Source organism: Typopeltis vanoorti, chromosome 4 (genome assembly GCF_054136105.1).
Source record: "Typopeltis vanoorti isolate ZY-2024b chromosome 4, IOZ_Tvanoo_1.0, whole genome shotgun sequence".
NCBI classification, from domain to species: Eukaryota; Metazoa; Arthropoda; class Arachnida; order Uropygi; family Thelyphonidae; genus Typopeltis; species Typopeltis vanoorti.
In genome coordinates, this window is record NC_143552.1 from 103,015,858 (window position 1) to 103,036,325 (window position 20,468).

At 35.0% G+C, this 20,468-nt stretch overlaps 1 protein-coding gene across 2 annotated transcripts in view; it reads right to left on the minus strand.

The window, feature by feature from the left end:
- LOC150107563 (uncharacterized) overlaps positions 1 to 20,209 on the minus strand; it is a 215,624-nt gene extending 195,415 nt beyond the window's left edge. The window contains exons 1-2 of one of the 2 annotated variants that reach the window (XM_090391956.1): positions 19,983 to 20,209; positions 12,031 to 12,180 (exon numbers count right to left, since the gene is read on the minus strand). In XM_090391956.1, the coding sequence (XP_090248082.1) occupies positions 12,031 to 12,180 (150 nt within the window). In that variant the 5' untranslated portion in view covers positions 19,983 to 20,209. Of the gene's footprint in view, positions 1 to 12,030; positions 12,181 to 19,961 lie in introns of both variants that reach the window. The other variant, XM_090391955.1, reaches the window with a different exon arrangement.
- Between the last annotated feature and the right edge of the window lie 259 nt (positions 20,210 to 20,468).

The following is a 20,468-nucleotide window of genomic DNA, read 5'->3' on the forward strand; positions in this document are numbered from 1 at the left end:
CATTATTTGTTTTTGAAGATTTCCAAAAAGTGGGATCATCTTTCTTTGTCAATTTAAACATTCACAACTCAGACTGGGTTCCTTTCTTCAATGCCACTGATCAAGCTGGAAGAGATCTTTGCTGTAAGCAACAAATCCTTCATAAATTGTCCATCTGCCCAGAATGCCCAATAATGCTCTCTACTCTGCTGACACTTTCTTAGCCAGTCCTGATAAATATACTGTAGATATTAGCATTCCTAATGGTAACCCTGACTGTAACCTCATCCAAATCTACTTTCCTGCAGAATACCCTTCACCCAGGATACTAAGAATCTCATGTCCTCTAGCACTACAATAGTGCCAAATGGAACGAACCATTTCATTTCTACATTCTCCTTTCCTCCGGTTGATTATTTTTGCTTTTCCGATCTGCAAACATGCTCCAACTGAATAACAGATAATTTTTACTGGAAGTGGGAGGGGATGCAGCAAGGCAATCATCATTATTAAGAGTGACCTTCAGGGAGTCAGGGTCTCATTGAGAGAGGCCACATACCACCTGCACCAGCTGTCATACCTACTTTCGAATTCATTCACATTACTTGCACACACAACATCCAATGGTAATCCATTCCAATCATTAACCACTCTATGAGAGAAAAATCCAACTCTTATCCTTTTTTTTTTTTTTATTGCATTCATTCTCAATTTCCATGGATTCTTTCTTGTCCTCTCTCTCTCTCTCCATAAAATTAAAAATTCCATCTATTTGTATCCTGTATAACCATTTCCTTTGCTCTCTCTCCCCCGCATTGTATCAGAATCACCAAAGAAACCAGGAGACCACACCTGCGCATAATAGTCCACGTAAGGTCTTATCCTTGAAAAGAGGCAAAATGACTTTCTTATCTTTAAATGTCAAGGTTCATTTCAGCATTACAATTATCCTCTGAGTTGTATTTACAATCTTTGCTACATGGCCCTTGAACTTCAACTTCCTATCTACTAAAACTCCTGGATCCCTAGCCTGATCAGTTTCTTCTAACATAATTCCACTAATATTCATCCACTAATATGACACTGGATATCTAATTCACACAAAAGTACATGACTTTACATTTACTAACACTAAATGATAACTGCTTTCATAAGTCCATATTTCCAGTCAATTCAAATCATTCTGCAAGTACTGCATATGTCACAATCTTGATTTACCCCAAATATCTTTGCATCATCAGCAAATAGCTGTATACAGCCTAGCAAATCCATCCCAGTTTTCATTCATGTATATATTGAACATCATAATTTTAATTCTAGTCTTGTGATTTTTTGTATGTTTTGCAATTTTTGCTGTGTTGTTAATATATGTATTTTTCAAAGTACACAACTTTACATAAAAATATATGTCGTTAAGTTTTTAACCTTTAAAATTTAACTACATTAAAAAAAAAAAAAGTAAAGCGTGCTCAACTTAAATTTGCATCAGAGCGCCAGCACTGTATGCAGCTTGTAATCTTTGTATCCTAAATTGTATAACTACACTTTTCCACATTAAACTGATATCCATGTTTTTCCCATGCTATCAGCCTATTTAAATCATCCTGCAAGCTCTCTACAATATTTTGATTAAACTATTAACCTACTCTCAACTTTGCATCATCAGCAAAAAACTGAATATCACTCTTCAAATTATTTCCTATAATCATTTTATATATATAAAAATTAAACATCAATGGTCAAATCACAGAGTTTTGTGGCACACCACTGGTCACCTGCTTTCTCTTGTATTCTGCTACTCCATATCACATTTTATACCTGCCTGAGCTAATGATTATTCTACAAACTGCTACCACAGACTTAGATTCTCCTTTATGCAAAGGAATTATTTTGCCCATCTTCCACTCCCTTGGGACTTTGCCAGAGCTTATACATAAATTAACCACCCAACAGGCCATGACGTGTATATACGTCCATGTTACCATGGATGCGAAGAGCCAGCAAAGGTTGGTCAATTGGTAGAGCCTCTGCTACTAATAGACACAAAAAAAGTTAAGCAAGTTTGAGCATGGTTAGTAGTTGGAAGAGGTTCAATCTTTCGATGCTGTTGGCACACTCTCCCTCGATGAGTCTATAATAGTATATAAAAATAATATTATAATTGTAATACCATTGATATTACATTGAAATATATGATGGATACAAAGTTTAGAGGAGTGATGCATTTTATCCATATTGTCATCAACTTGGTTAAGCAGCCTAGTCAAAGGCATCATCCATGCGCATTCTCGTAAAATGAGAGCTGATATCCCATCTCTCGCAGCATGTTATCTATGTTGTTCTTTGCAGTTATTTATTGTTGTCTTTCATATCAAATTTGTGATAACAGTTATTCTACATAGTTAAGAATTCTAATGGCATATAGTTTAGGAATTGCAATATCATCTGCATAATATTTACTTCATTCCTATGATTTCTTGACTTAGACAGAAATACCTAGTTATTTCTAAAGTAAAGAAGACACAATATTTAGTAAAGAAATAATGAGATTGGAAATAATGTGCAGAACCAATAAATGAGCATAAGAGATATAAAACATGAATTAAACCAATGACAATTAAAATGATTTTTAAAAAAAACTATAGATTTTCAAGGATAAGAATTAAAAAATAAAAAAATAAAAACCAGTAATACAAATGACAAGCAATGGCTGAATGTTATTTATATTACTTGCACCTGTATCCAGAAGATCCTGATGGATATAGACAGAAGTATATAGGAAGAGCAGCATGCTGGCCATTTTGTTGGATTCATCATCAGATTTAAGACAGAGAAAACCAGCTTCTGAAATCATGATTCTCTCAACAATTTTTCTCACTCTTCTCATACATACCTGAATGACTCAGCAGGAAAAATTCCTTTGTAGTTCTAACAATTCAGTTTTCCCTTTTCTCAGATGAGTACTAAGAGAGCTTGCCTTCAATCATCCTGAATATTACTCTCTTAATCATGCAATATACCCATTGTAAAAATGTTATACTTCCATATTTCAGTATTTTAGCTGCTTAGCTATATTTCAGATATGTAATAGTTTTTTGCAACACCATGTGAAATATAACTGTGACTACATTCTTCCTAAATATTTTCTACCACTGTTTTGTCACTGCTTTTCATAGTAATTAATTATGATATTCAGAATATCTCTCATCTTTGATCTTTATCCAGCAGAATATAGGCACGAGTAACATGAATAACATTCAACTTGCTTGCCATGTATATTACTGGTTTTTAGTTCTTTAATTTTTAATTCTTATCCTTTAAGCTTATTTTTAATATGAGCAGTTATTTTCAATATGCTCAAAACTAAATGGCAATCTGCTTATATTAAATCCTGTGTAATCTTCACCTGAAGAAGACTGAAGATATGTCTTCTAGTTTTCTTTCCAAGTGATTTTAAGCACATCTTTATGTTGGAATATGGTGTCAGTAATTAACAGTCCATGTCCTAAAAGAATTACCATTATTATTAGTTCTGCCTTTTCCAAATTTTCTAAAATATTTCTGTGTCTAATTCATATTCTACTGGGATGCTTAGGTATCTACCAAGAGCCAGATTTTCCCATTTCCTTTGTGTCAGATACTTTCTTTAATGACAAGAATTTTTCTACTTTTTTTCCCTGCTAACATCTTCTACCAGATATAGAGGCATAAGTAATCATCAGTTAATTAATAATCACCAATATGGATTCTGCCATTCTCTTCTACAGATCCTCTCACTTACCTTACCTACCCACCTTTGGATATAGGTCACAGAAAGATTTGAATAAAAATGTGATTGCACTTGATATGTCCAAGGCACCTGATCATATCTAACATCAAGGCATTCTCAAAAAAGGATACTATCTTATGGTCTTCTTGCTCATGACCATTGTGATTGGATTGCTAGCTTCCTCTCTAGTCATTCTTCCCACTATACGTCAATGACCTTCTCTTTTGACAGTACTCTCCATTCTTCTTCCTCATTCAAACCTTGTAGTAGTTAAATGATTTAGGTATCAAGATCATCCATAATCACTGTCTTATATTTTTATTTTCATTTATTTATTTTTTTATGTTGGTCCCACCACAAAAGGTTATTTGTAAACCTATAGTATGCATTTTTGCCTATAGTATATTTAGTATTTTTAAATATATAGGCAAAAATATAGGCAATAAATAAATATAGGCAAAAATACTATAGTATTTTTGCCTATAGTATATTTGTAACACGAAGGGAGGGGGGTTTAGGATTTTTTCCCCAATTTTTATTTTATTTTTTATTTTTTTTGGTATTTTATACTCTTTTTTAGAAAGTCCAGAAACCCTGCTCTAAGACCAAACATGGAATTTTTTCAAGTCACTTCAGGCTTCCAATAACCAGTGTGGTGGTGTCACACTGCACTATGAAATTTTTCTTCTACCTAAAGACAATCACAAACATCCATGCTCATAGCAGAATTTGAACTGACAGCTTGCTGGTTGGAAAGTAGATATGCTAACTACTTGGCCAACCAGTCTGGCAAATACTAATCTCATTACCATTCTCTGGTGGCATGAAGATAATCCAGTGAAATTCAGTGATATAAAAACACAGTCCTGTCTTCCTTCCAGTGAAGTAGGATCCTACTTCATTCCCTCTTACATTTGATTATGTCTTGACTGCCAGTCAAAATTAGTTCTCCTCCCCTTTCTTGGTTGACTTTCACGTTAAGCTTATCCTCCTCAGTTTCCAGAAAAGAAAAAAAAATTCTATTCTTATGTATTCAAAATACTACTTCTCTCTTACTCAACTCCTAACACTTCATAAATTCCAAATCTGACTGATTCTGGAATATTGTTTTCACATTGGATGGGGGGGAGATCCCCAAAACCTCCCTAAGAATTCTTGATTATACACACACACAAAAAAGGGCAATTGCTAACAGGCGATCCCTCTTACAGGGACTCCCTCCGTTTGCTTTCTCACAGGTATTCTGTTTCTGCAATTATTTTTTTTTTATAAGTACTTACTGGCCACTACTATTTCGCCACTTTCATCCAATCATGTAAATACTTAACCCAACTTAAATTTGTTTTAAACTTTCCTACATATTGTTCTTTTAAATGTGATATTCATTTTTATCCTACTTAAAACTAAGTGACCATCACTTCCAATTTTAAATACTCTGTATACTTGTATCCTGAACCAGCATGAAGATATCAATAATAACACAGCCAATGAGGCGTTTCTTGTTTCACCATGTGAACTTGTACGTATCTTTATGTTGGAACATGGTATTAGTAATGACTAGTCTGTATCCTGAGCAAAAGTCCAGTAGGTACTTACCATTATTATTATTTGACACCTCCAGGGAGTCCAAGGACTCATCGAGGGAGGGCATCTGCTCTACAACTCCGTCTCCGCCATTCAATCACCAACTTACAGCAACTATACCATGAGGCGTTTCTTGTTTCACCATGTGAACTTGTACATATCTTTATGTTGGAACATGGTATTAGTAATGACTAGTCTGTATCCTGAGCAAAAGTCCAGTAGGTACTTACCATTATTATTATTTGACACCTCCAGGGAGTCCAAGGACTCATCGAGGGAGGGCATCTGCTCTACAACTTCATCTCCGCCATTCAATCACCAACTTACCGCAACTACACCAATGCCAGTTTTTTTTTTTTTTTTTTAAACAGACAATCACAAACATCCATGCCCACAGTGGGATTTGAACCCACAGCCTTTTGGCTGGCGAGCAGATACACTATCCACTTGGCCAACCAAGTCGGCCTATTATTAGCCTTGCCCTTTCTCTCAAAATGTTTCTATATGCCTGGTGGGATTTAATTCATGCTATGCTGTTTAGATCTCCAACCAGAACCACTTTTTCATTTTCTTTCACAGCTGCCTGCTCAAATCACTTCTAAAAATGCTTCCACTTCCTTCTTATGAGAACCTTCTGTGGGACTATAGGCACAAATAAGTTTCTTTCCTTATGTTTGGTGTTGAATGCTACTGTTACTACTTCCTTTCATTGATCATTATTGCCCAAATATAACATCCTACACTTATCTTTTAGTAGGATTTCAACTTTTCTTTTTTTGTCTTCTTTATCTCAAGTAATGCCAATTATGTCTACATGCACTTTTCCATTCTTCTGCATTTCCAATTTCCTTTCCATTAATATTCCTTATATCGATGTTTCCTATCTTCAGTTCTTCTGACATGTTGTACAGTCAAAAATCTTTAGACTATCAACTTGCTTTCTAAATGAAAAATGTGTTCCATATATCCTTCACGAAAGAGACTGATTACAACAATCTAGTGTAGCCGAGCTATATATATGCTGAATAAAGGGTAAAAATTTCTTGTATAGTGAAACCTGCAGAATATTCATAACTAAAAAAAATCACATGTATGCCACAGTAATTAGCTTTTTAATATCTAAATATTTCATCTTAAGTATCATAAGACATCATCAGTATAGTTATTAAACAATAGGAATTACATTAAAAAAAAACCTGCATGCATGCTTACATTGGAATCCCTCCATGTATACAGTAGTATGTTTAAGGATTAAAAACTATTGGGCTGTAGTTAAACTAAATTAAAATATAACTGATAAATTATTTTATACAATTGAGGATAACTATTTTCCAGACTTTTGGAATAGTGATACGGTCGTTTGTTGTGCGAGGCCAGATTTGTGAAGTCTGATAAGATGGATGTGGTCTTTATGTTCAGAGATGTGTTGATTTATAGATCTTCTTGTTTGTCCATAATAAGACAAGTTACAAGAACATGGCATTTCGTATATATGCCAGGTAGCATCAATGGTGACAGTTTGTCTTTTGGAGAAGGTAACAAATTGTGAATTTGGTTGATTGGGTTATAGGTAGGCAAGTTTGTATTTCTTCATAATTTTTCACAAACGTTCAGAGATGCCTTTGATATATGGTATAGGAGTCCTATGGACTTCTTGTCTGGGTTGTCCTTACTAAATTATATCAATTTAATAAGGCTGTATCTTTAATAATTTCCAATTCTTGTTTTAAATATTCTTCAAAGGAACAAAACTTGCATGCTCTGGATACTAAAGATTTTATGATGCCATATTTTTGAGATGGATGGCGAGTTGATGTATTGTGGATATAATGACCTGAAAAAGTTGGTTTTCAGTAGACAGAAGTGGAAACGGAACGTTTACATTGGATGTGTACATTGAGAAAGGAAATACCTTGTGATGATTCTTTTTCTAGTGTGAATTTGATGTGAGGATGTAAGTTGTTGATACTATTTAGAGAAATGAGTAGAGTTCTTGTTCCATATGACTCCAGACTGCAAAGACATCATCAACATATCGTAGCCATATTGTTGGTTTTGGGTCAAGAACGAAAATTTTATCTTCTAGGTGTTCCAGATGTCATATGCTCACCATTATCACCTAACTTAGGTGATAATGGTGAGCCATTGCTGTTCCTTCCTCTTGTTTATATATTTTATCTTTCCATGTAAAGTAACCTGATTTGATTGCAAATTTGAATAATTTCACAATATCAGATGAAAATTTTGGGGGTTAATAATTGTATTGTCTCTTTGTGAGGGATATTAATGAAGAGAGAGAGAGACAATGCCAAAGCTTACTGACATGTTTGTATCTGACAGTTTAATGTATTTTTTTTTGTTGTGTGCGTGCGTGCGAAATTCTGTGGAATTTTTTTTTATCAAAGAAGCTGACTGGCCTATGAGGGGACAGAGAAGGTTAAACAGAAATCTTGATATTTTATGCATGGGGCTGCTTATAGAATTCACAACAGGTCTAAGTGGGAAGTTGCTTTTATGTAATTTAGGTGAACCATATATTCTAGGAGGTCTTGTATGGTATGTTTCGAGTCTTTTGATGGTTTCCTCATCTATGGATGTTGCTTCATCCAATAAGTTGAATTTTTTGAGCTCTCATTTGGTAGGATCATAATTAAGCTAGGAGTATGTATTGTGATCTCAAAGCAATAAATTCATTTTCCGATCGTATGATTTAGTATCTAAGACTACAGTGTTATTTCTCTTGTCAACTTTGGTGATAACTATGTTACTATTTTGTTTTAAGGCGTTCAGGGCTTTTAATTCTAATGGTTTGGCATCATAGATCACTTTGGCTATTTCAAAATGTAGTCTATTAGCTTCAGTACTATACAGATGACTGGAGTTCCATTCAATGTTGTGTATGAAATAATAAATAAAGAATACATTTGGAGGAAATGGCAAGCTTATGACCTTATGCTAATACATTCACAGTTCATCTTCAGTTCGAGGATAGCCAGATCTGTCAGCAAGTAATTTGGTTGTATTTCTCTTAGATGGTTAGGGTATTTTTTTTTTTTATCAAGATTTACGTTGCTTGTTTCAAATGCTTTAGTGCCAGCATTTTTTGAAATATTAATAACCATGTGTGGCAAGTCTTGATTTAATGTATTTGACAGATCAGCTTAGTTTAGTAAAGTAAAGGGTAAAAATATGTGGAATATGAAAAAATAATAATAATAATTAATCACAGCTCCTATTAGTTAAATCCATTCTGATAGCAAAGTCCTGGTAACAGTCTGATAACAAAGTTAACTATCCAATTCTAGTAACAAACCAGAATGAGATAGTATAAAGCATCAGGATAGTGGTGGGCCTAAGGGTCCTTTGCACTTTATATATACTAATGCCAGGAGAATTCAGAACAAGGGGATAGGAGTTTTTGGCATTAGTGAGACATGGCTAACAGAAGATGATATATCTCATCTTCCTTTTTACCCTCTTTGAGGGTTTAATAATCATCGGACCTCAAACCGTTCACAGGATAAGGTTGTCAGCCCTAACACCCTAGTGTATCCTATGTCCTGTAGTGTTGAGTTCTCAAGGCTGGTTTGCCTGCTTTGCGGGATGGAAAACTCTACTGTCCATGCCCAAGACTGGCTAACTTGGCTATGGCTGAGGAAGACCTTTCAGTTCCTCACATCACCAACGGGAATCGAACCTAGGCCACTCCTTCCCCAGGCATATGGTTGCAAAGCGCACACTCACTAGGCTAACTGTGTGGACAGATGATATATTTAGTCAGATATAATGTGAAGGTTATAGTGTGTTCAGGGAAGATAGAGAGAAAAGAATGGAGGAGGAGTTAGTGATGATAGCTGATGAACTGCAATCAAAGAGAACAGAAGTTCAACTGCAGGCTATGGCACATTTGGGGCTATCTGCTGTGAGATAGAGGCCAGCAGAACAAAATATACAACTAGATGCTAGACCAGGAATGGAAAAGATGACAGGGATAGTATGCATTGGCCAATAAACTTAATGAGTGGAGGGCAGGTAATTATTATGAGGAATTTCAACTATTGGAACATAGTGGAAGGAGAAGATGACACATGGAAGAAAGGAAATGGAATTTATGTAGTTACGAAGGAATAATTACTGAAGCAACATGTGATGAAATATACTAGGTGTTTGAAAGTGCTAGATCTAGTAACTGCATTCAAGAATTTGTCTATAACCAAATTCTTGACCGAGTTGCTGCCAAGTGGTAAAAGTGAGCATATAGTCTGATTAAATGTGTGGAATTTTCAGTTAAGAGGGGATATATGTGGAATTACAGGGCTGGTAATTATGACAAACTTAGGAGATTGCTTGGATCAGTGCCATGGCATGAGAAACTGCAATGGCTGGATGTTGCTAGTGCATGGGAAGTGGTGAAGAAGTGTTTGAGCGAAGTAATGGCAGAATACATACCTAGTCAGGAGAGTAAATCAAGTGGGAGTTAAATGAATGAATATCACCATTAAGCTGTAACTACAAAAAAAAAAAAAAAAAAAGAAAGAAAAAACTGTAGAGGGAATTCAAGGAAAAAGTGACCAGCAGGCACATGAGCTATACAAAGCATAGGCCAGAAGAATATCCAGTGTGGTAAGAAAAGCAAAAGCAGAGTGTGAAAGGAAATTAGCAGTGCAGGACAAAGATAATCCCAAACAGTTATTTTGATATGCTGCAAATAAAAGTAGGAATGTTTATGGCAGAATGAGTTTAATGAATGCCAGTGGTAGAGAGGTAACTAAATCAGTCAAAATAGTAGAATTACTAAGTGAACGCTTTGCAAGACTATCATCCAGGCAAAGATATTACAGTAATGAAAGAGGCAAAGACTTATATGGGAACTGAGGTAAATTAAACTGAGATGCCTAGCATATTACAGAATCTTAATGTGAATACAGCTATGGGATTAAATGGCATACCAGCTCAAATTTTACATGAAGGTGCTAGAGAATTGTCAGTGCCTTTGACCACATTGTTTAAGTCTCAGCCCCTTCTGGATTATTCCCAAGGGCAAACCAGTTCCACTACATAAAGGAGGCTCCAGGAGTTGTTGTCAAGGTACTGAAGAAGTTAGTGAAGAACAAAATACAGGAATAGATAGATACTGGGATACTGTATGCAGAGGGACAACTTGGGTTTTGTGAAGGGTAGGTCATGCACAGTAACTTGCTCATGTTTTATAATACAGTGACAGCTGAGTTGGATAAAGGTAATAGTTTACAGTGATACTGCTGGAATTTGCAAAAGTCTTTGACAGGATATCACATGGAATTCTAATCAATAAACTGCAGCACATGAGGATGGATATAAGGTTGGCAAGGTGGATGAGGTGGTTGATAGAGAGAGAGAGAGATATCAGAGTGCAGTTTACTCAAGTAGTCCAGAAGAAGACTTGTGACCAGTGGCATGCCACAGGACTCTGTTCTTGGGTCATTACAATTTAATTTGTACATTAATACTATATGAGAGGATCTGAGAGAAACTGTTCAGCTGTTTGCCAATGATGCAAAATTAGGTAGAGCTATAGTTATTACAGATGTTAAAATTTTACAGGATGATTTCGATAGACTGGCAATCTGGGCAAAGGAGAATGAATATGAGTTTAATGTGGCAAAGGAGAATGGATGTTAGTTTAATGTGGCAAAATGTAAGGTTATGCATTTTGGGATGAAAAGATTACCAGCTATACCACATTGACTGTACTCCAAGAAAATGACGAAGCCAGAGATTTGGGAGTGTTAGTGGACAGGGAGTTTAAAGGGCACATAGCGAAAGTGGTTAAAGTAGCTCATCAGATTACTTGGTTACTCAAGAATAGTTTGATGAGCAGAGACAAACAGGTTATTCCTCTTTACTGAACCTTGATAAGACCCCCATCTTGACTACTGCATGCAGATCTAATCACCTGCGTTTCTTGGTGGTGGTGATGAGGAAGATATGGAGAGGATCCAGGGGTGAGTGACCAAGGTGGTAGCAAGTGTACGAATGAACCTCATGAGAACAGGTTGAAGATTTGTGGGTTACAGAAATAGCTAACAGATGGAAAAGGGGTGATATGATTGAGACATACAAATTACTGAAGGATTTTTACAAGATTAATACAGAGGAAATTTTTCAGAACAGGTCTGGTGGTGGAAGAACTAGGGATCATCCTTAGAAACTGAGCAAGGGTGCTATAACTAGAGTTTTTGCTTGGAGAGTGGTGAATGAGTGGAATAGGTTGTAAGTCTGTTGTGAGTGCCATGATTAAATGAATTCAAAGCAAAGTACGATAGATACTGCACAAATGTTGGATAGTTCTTGGCATGATGTTAAGGGCCTCCCTCGATGAGTCTTTGGACTCCATGGAGTAGCCCATAATAATAATAGTTTTTAAATCATACTTGAAGTAAACATAGTAAAGAACTTTGAGAACAGTAACTCTAACATTATTTTTCATCAGCAATTTTGAAAAGTGTTTTTACTAATGGTATTCAGCTACTGTTATGGCAGTCTTACAAGATTAATCGGCTTGAGTTTCTCTTTTCAGAATCTTGTTAGTGAAATTCTTCTTGCTCATTAGGTTCAAATAAATAAAACAATTTTTATTTGCATAATTTCTAGAATATCAGTTTTTTAAAAATTAATTTAAAAAAAAAAGACACTAAAGGCTTGTGTTACACAGTTACCATTGTTTTGCATGCTGAAAAATTTTCAAAAATTCCTTCCTTTGCATCCATCTGCAATTCAGACAGTGCAAATCTTTCTACATAGTCAGGTTTAATTCGATTTAAGGTGGCATCACACAATGGTGGTGTATTTTCTTGTTCTTCATACATCTGAAAATACAAAGGAGAACTGAATAAATAATATATTAATATTTCATATATTTTGCTAAATGCATAATATTATGGACAAAAATAAATATAATTACAAAGAAACCATGCAAAAGTGTTTCTCTGCTAAAATAATTGATTTAATTAAAAAAAAGAATTATATAAGTATAATGTTTTCGGACATAATGCTATGTATTGCGGCAAAGGGTCGGTTCTAAAGTGCATGTATGTGTGTACGTACACACACACACACACACATAAATTAGAATATGTTATCAGTAGAGTAGCATATGAATGCTACAGAATGGCAGCTTGATAAGTGCACCAATGAAATTTTATCAATTATTGAAACTGTCATACTAAAAAAAGGCACATAGCTACAAGTTTGTCAATGGCATCAAAATCCTAGTTATGCTACAGTAGATTATATATGTATTAATATATTCTTAGTATATATATTTGCAAGTTCATTCTTCATTCCACCAAGTGTTTCAAGTTGTGTTAATTATTATTATTAGGGGCGATTCCAAGGAGTCCTTAGACTCATCGAGGGAGGCCCTAAACATCATGTCCATCACAACTATTTGACATTCACACAGTATCTATTATACTTTGCCTTAAACTCATTCCCTGTCTAGCACCCACAACAGACTCTGGCAGCTTATTCCACTCATTCACCACTCTAAAAGCAAAAAAAAAAAAAAAAAAAAAAAAAAAAAAAAAAAAAAAAATGAGCTCTAACAACCTTACTAACCACACTCTTGCCCAGCTTCCATGGATGTCCCCTAGTCCTCCCACCACCAGTCCTGTTCTCAAAAATATCTTCTGAATTAATCCTTATAGAATCCTTTCAGCAATTTGAATGTCTCAATCATATCTCCCCTTTTCCACCTATCAACCAATTTCTGCAACCACAAATCTTCAGCCTGTTTTCATAAGGTTCATTCCATAGACCTGCTATCATCTTGGTCACTTGCCTCTGGATCCTCTCAACCTCCTCCCCATCAAGAAGAAACCTAGGCGACCAGATCTGAGCACAGTAGTCGAGATGGGGTCTCATCAAGGCTCGATGCAGAGGAACAATAACTTGCTAATCTCTCCTCGTCAAAGTATTCTTCAGCATCTAAGTGATTTGATGAGCTGATTTAGCCACTTTTGTAATGTGCCCCCTAAACTTCAACTCCCTATCCACCAACACTCCCAAGTCCCTGGCCTCATCAATCTCCTGGAGTACAGTTCCGCCAATGTGATATACTGCTGCTAATCTTTTTCACCCCAAAATGCATAACCTTACATTTTGCACACATTGAATTGGCATCCATTCTCCTTAGCCCAGACCTCCAATCTATCCAAATCACCCTGCAAAATTTTAACATCTTCTGCATTCACTATTGTCCTACCTAACCTTGCATAATCAGCAAACAAATGAACCGTTCCTCTCAGTTCCTTCCCTTTATCGTTAATGAACAAATTAAACAGCAGTGGTCTAAGAACAGAATCCTGCAGCACACCACTAGTTACAGGCCGTCTTTTGGACTCTACTCCTGAGTAAACTACTCTATAGTATCTCTCCATCAACCACCCTCCTATCCATCTCACCAACCCTATATCCATTCCCATATGTTGTTCAGTTTACAGATTAGAATTCCATGTGGTATCCTGTCAAAGGCCTTAGCAAGTCCAGCAGTATCACTGTAAACCCATTACCCTTATCCAGTTCAGCCGTCACTGTGTTATAAAACCTGAGCAAGTTACTGAGGCATGATCTACCCTTCAAAAAACCATGCTGTCCCCCCCCCCCCCTACAGAATCTCATTTTCATCAATCCATTACTGTATTTTTCCCTTGACTACTTTCTCCAAGACCTTGACAACGACTCCTGATATGATCAGTTGGTAATTTGCAACAGTAGTCTTGGATCCTCCTTTATGTAGTGGAACTATTTTCCCCTCTTTTCACCCTTTCGGGACTAAACCAGACCCAAGACCCAGATTAAACAATATGGTCAGGGGCACTGACAATTCTTTAGCCGCTTCACATAGGACCCGTGCTGGTATACCATCCAATCCCACAGATGTATTCACATTAAGGTTCTGTAATAGCCTATTCACCTCAACTTCATTCACCACAATTCCCATATAAACTAATGGTTCCTTCATTCCTTCTGTCATCACATGGATGATATAATCTTGCAAAGTGCTCACTCAGTAATTCCACTATATCGACTGATTCAGTGACCTCCCTACACTCGTACACCCAATATCTCGGGAAGAGGTACAAATAGCCTTAAAGCTTACCAAGAATGGCAAAGCTGCAGGAGTGGATGGTATACTCCGTGAATTCCTAAAACATCTTGGTTTTAGGAATATTTCACTACTGCCAATAACCTGTGGCCAGGAAGAGCCAACCAAGGCCAAAAATTCTTCCTTCTTGTTCCTATTACTCCTGGCATTAGTATACATGAAATGCAAAGGTCCATTTGTCCAACCCCTATCTTGATGCACTATACTAACTATCCCATTCCGATTTCTTGTCCTTCAAACCGCTCGGGCACATTATATACATTCTTACACTCAACTGCCTCCCCTCCTTAATAGTTCTGGTTTCCCTGATTTTGTACATCCACTCTCACTTCACTCAGCAACACTTTTTCCAGTCTTTGCACCAAATCTATTCAAATGCAAGCCATCCATCTTGTATAAATCCTTTCATTCATCAAACTCACTCCACACATCCACAAACTCCACACCACACCATCTGCATAACCTGCACATAAAGTCATTTGCGATTATGGCCCTCCTTCTAAACTCGTCATACCGCGGCAACAGACTCACCATCCTAACTCTCATTCTTTTGTTTAATTATAATTATGAAGCTTATAAAAACAATTTTCAATGGAAGGCCAAGGAAAAAGTTCTGTTACTACAGTAGCTTTTTAATACATTAATATTAACCTTACTTAATTCCAATATTAAACATACAAACTTATTGTTTTAATACTGACCATATTGTAATGCGTACAAACATCTTTACATTCTTTGCCTACCAGTTTCGCTAGCAAACTGTCTAGCTTTTTCAAGGCATTGACGGAAAAGCATAAAAAAACTAGTAAATGCAAACTGAAAGGAACCTAAAAACATTGTAAACAATCTAACGTTCGCGTGAGAGGACTTATTGTTCTTATTCATTATCACGCACGTGCGTTTGTTGTAAACGCGTAATGTGATTACTGGCTAGCTGTAGTTCAGATGGATTAAGAGAGAGGATTAGGTTTTTCCACGAACTGTTCAGAATAGTATCCTGATTTCTGTTGAGGTTTCTGCCGGTTATTAACACCATTGTGGCTTCCTTGAATAAACGATGTCTGTAGTCATAATCCAAATATGGCATGGAGCTGTTTTGCCATTCTATCATGTGGTTAGATGTACAGTAATGATGTGCTAAGCCGGAAGAAATACTTCTGTTGTGGTTTACATCACCAACGTGTTCTTTTTGTCTGATCTCTAAACTCCGTGAAGTTTGTCCGATGTAGGTAAGACCATAGGAGCAAGGAATGTAATATACTCCTGGATATTTGATAAATGACACCTTATCTTTTGGGGATCCTAAAACTTGTCTGATGCTGGTGGTTGGTTTGAAGACCACTCTGATGTTGTAGGCTCTTAGTATTCTGGCTATCTGATAAGAAATTGAACTGATGGAAGGGATCACTACAGTAGAAATGTGCTGAGAGCTCGATTCTTCTTGTCTGGGGTTGTCACTGTATAGATATTTTTTGATGATGTTCAGAGGATATCCATTTTGCGATAAAGAGTTCAGTCTGTGCATCCTCCTCTTCTGATATAAACTTTCGCGCTCTATTTTTCAACATATAGATAATGCTCAGTTTGTGTGTCCTGATGGTTTGAAGTATAATGAAGATATCTTCCAGTGTCTGTAGGCTTTCTGTAAATAGATAATTTGACACTATTTGATTGTCTCTTTATCAAGATGTCTAAAAAATGCAGTTGGCTGTTGTCTTCCACTTCCAGAGTGAATATTATCTTGTTATGTATTGAGTTGATTTTATTCACAAACGATTTTAGGTTTTCCAATCCGTTATATGGCAAGACAGCTTAGAAAACCTAAAATCGTTTGTGACAACTACAGACATTGTTTATTCAAGGAAGCCACAAGTGTTAATACCCGGAGGAAACCTCAACAGAAATCAGGGTACTATTCTGAACAGTTCGTGGAAAAATCTGATCCTCTCTCTAAATCCATCTGAACTACAGCTAGCCAGTAATCACATTACGCATTTACAACAAACACGCATGTGTGATAACGAATAAGAACAATGAGTCCTCTCAGTCTCTGTCATGCGAACATGTAACCTTAGCTACTAGATTGTTTACAACGTTTTTAGGTTCCTTTCAATTTGCATTTACTAGTTTTTTTTATACTTTTCGTCAACGCCTTGAAAAAGCTAGACAGTTTGCTAGCGAAACTGGTAGGCAAAGAATGTAAGATATTTGTATGCATTACAATATGGTCAGTATTAAAACAATAAGTTTGTATGTTTAATTTTCAAACAACCAAATATGTTTAATTTAATTCCAATATTGTTGTCAGCGAGTGCAGAGGACTTGAAAAATCAGAAATTCATATTAGCAGTCTTAACGAAACAAAAACGAATGCTCATATAAAAGAACTAACTTGGTTCTATTTATACTATTTTTCATTTTTTTGAATAGCAATCCTGCAAGCAAAAGGTATCAATTAAATTATTGCACATTAATTTAGTACTACATGTTGGTCAGAGACAGAAGGAACTTATTTTTTTGAATAAGTTTACATTAAATATTAAAGAATAAAAGGAATACTAAAAGAGGAAGATAGCTCTTCTAAAGAATGGGAAAAAAAATTAAAAGAAAAGATGGTTCCACATATTTGATGATTAACTACACACACAAATAATCTGCACTTGATGCAACTCATTTTCAGAGGATTTATAAGGATATTAGTTTATGTAAATCCCAACCACAAAAAGGTTTTAATCCTAGTAAAGGAGTACTACCATGTGAGTGCTAAGAACTATATAATATGTAAACACTGCTTGATGGACCAAATGTAGATCCTTTCAAGCTAAGTGTTCAATATGCAGAATGTGGCAGGCTCACGTTGGGCAGTGAAATTCGTCTACTACCTGAGAACATTTGCACTCGCGTTCATAAACATCAGTGTCCATGGCAGGATTTAAATCCACAACCTATTGGATGGACAACAGACTACACTATCCACTTTGTTAATTAGGAAGGCTCAGTTAAACAAAGGAATTTTGTTTGATAATATAAACAGAATAGTTCATTATGAACAAGAAATGGCATTTTTGCTTTAATCCTTTATCCAAGTGCGAGCAAACAAAAGTTTGCATGTGAAATATTTCTATAACTATCCTACTTGTATCAGGCTGCTGTTAATTTCAGACCAAATTGTTTCAATATCCCATAATGCACATCATACTTTCTTCCACCGACTATTCCTACAGATAGGTATATTACTATGTAATATGCAAGGATCACTGCTTGGGTTAGTCTCTATCTTTACTCAGGTGTTATCTGTGAGAGCTAGTCCATTAGAGATACCAAGAGCTAAATCGCTAGAAATCATTTTCCATACAGCTAAATTGGCCAATTTACAGACAAAACTACTAGTGGTGGAAGTGGGCAGTAAATGGTGCTGTGTGTAGATAATGAGGGTAGTGGAATTTGTGTAGTCAGTGAATAAAGTTGTAGAGTAGTGCCCACCTTTAATGAGTCCTTGGAAGCATCATATAATAATAATAATAAGTAAAAAAAAAAAAAAAATGTGGCTCATCATATTATTAAAATACTCTGGATAACTATAGCAAATTTTTAACAAATATAATTTCCCATCAAATATATTAATTCACTTTCTGACCAAGCAAAAAAAACAACTTGCTGCAAAACATTTCCTTGTTGATCCTGTTATTTCCATAATTCTCAAATCTATTTTAACAGACTGAAAATGATTGCTTTTTTTTTTAATGTTTTTCATTCAGAAGTGATATATACATCACTAAAATAAGTTGTAATTAAAGGTATGACTTTGAATTGTGAGCAATAGTTATTATGAACTAACCTTGAATTATAGCTATCTTGCCTAAAGAATTTTAATAACTATGCAACAAGTCCAAAAGTACATTTAAGGAAAGTTTTAAAGATAGATATCACTATTATGATTCATCTAAGTTTTTTTTTTCCCCACAACTAGCACACCTGTATTTTCTTGACTACCTCTAGTTACATTAGAAAAATTCTAAAAACAAAAAACAAAGACATTTTTCCCATAAATATATTATTCCTATATTTTATTTTATTTTTTTCCTAGCCAATTCTACTATAGCTAAGTCAGAGAAAATACTTTAAAGGATGTATATCACAGTAACTCAAGCTCAGTACAAAAAACATTATGCTATTTTCTGCAAAAGCTCCAGATTTGAATTTCGTATAAACACTGGTTGTTTGACAAAAGTTTGCTTTGGGTAAAATTGTAGTATAAGAGTAATAAGTTTTATTTTATTTTTTTTTTTTTGATCTTTTAATTTAAGAATCTTTTCACAAATCAAGAATTACAATTACTGATTACAAATCAATATTTTTTTAAAATCTTAATTTATAAATAAGCAATTTATTACAATCTCACCTCTATATATTATATTAAAACAGAAAAACCAAGAGACTTAAAAGCTATAAAGTTACCTTATAAAAAAAGAAGTTTCACTTACCTTGACTGCTTTTATGTATAATATCTACTGTATTTGTTGTCCCTACCCAGTGTACCATAGGGATCAACAAAATACATACCATACATACAGACCTTCCTCAAGTAGCAATACTATGTTACTACAGGTTACTATTATAAGGTGTGTATAATATGTATTCCTGGCCTTTTTTACACAAATATTTAATTTTTCTATTTATTCACCAAGTTGCAGGATGATACAATCCTCATTGAAAATTGCAGTATTTATAATCTTTGTGCCATCTTCAGGTCAGTGTAACATAATCTAGATTTCGGCTAAGATAAAAATAAATATAGAAATATAGGAGACAGTTGATCTGCGAGGAGAAGATCCACATTTAAGAAAATGCCTTATTTAAAATTATTATTATTATTATTTCGTGACACCTCCAAGGAGTCCAAACTCATTGAAATATGTAATCAAAGCTATTATTTTCTTGAAGTAATTAGGATATGTCTAAAAATCTGAAATTTTTTTTGAAGTTGAATTTACAGATTTATTATTAAAATCTGACCTCCATGGAGTCAAACACTTCAAACACCTTAATAACTGTAACAGTTATTAACCAATAATCATTACAGATATTAAACTACTTGTCTACATTGCAGGTATACATATACGATTCTATAGATCTCAATTCCAACAGTAATTCTGTTGCTTGCAACATTCAAATATTTCTTGAATATGATTGGTATGGGGCTTCGTTTAACTCCACAATACATAATGTTCTGAACAATCCCTATGTTAAACTCAATTGACTTCATGATGTTCTGAAACTACACTGCATCAAAATCAGTTAAAACAACAAATTTTACAAAACATAAAATATTTAAATCTACAATAGATGAAGTTCTAAAATAATAACACATATGCAGACCGTGTTCGTGCAAATAAAGATTCTCAAAATGTAGACATTAAAAATGCAATAAATAAAAGCAAAAAAAGAGTGCATATATAGAGGTAACGAAAAAACACTTACAACAAAGCACTTATTCAGTACCTTTTCTTTTCTTTTTTTTTAATTTCCAAACTATCTACAATTTGTACACCACTGAGAAACAAAACATAAACACTAGACTATTGACAAATGGAGCATTTTCAAGCTACCGTTTAAAAGACAAACATAAACTCCCCAAAAATAAATGCACCCCCTCTTGTAATAACCTCGAATCAGAGAAAGATCAGTTCCTAACGGTCATAATTGTTTTCTTAGCTTCACATCACTTAACATCAGTTTGAGAAATGTATAAATATATTAATCTTCTCTGCTTGTTTACAGCCTATACATAAATGAGTAAAAAACGATTAACCAATGCTCCTATTATTTAATTCTCCCGCTACTCCGAAATGAACATTTGATATATCATGTGATTAGTTCGAAGGCAAGATATCTCCATAGATGGCAGTGCTCTTGAATACTCTGTCAATAGTATTACCAAGTGAAACACAAATATTTAAACTTTCCCGACACGAAAAGACTAGCATT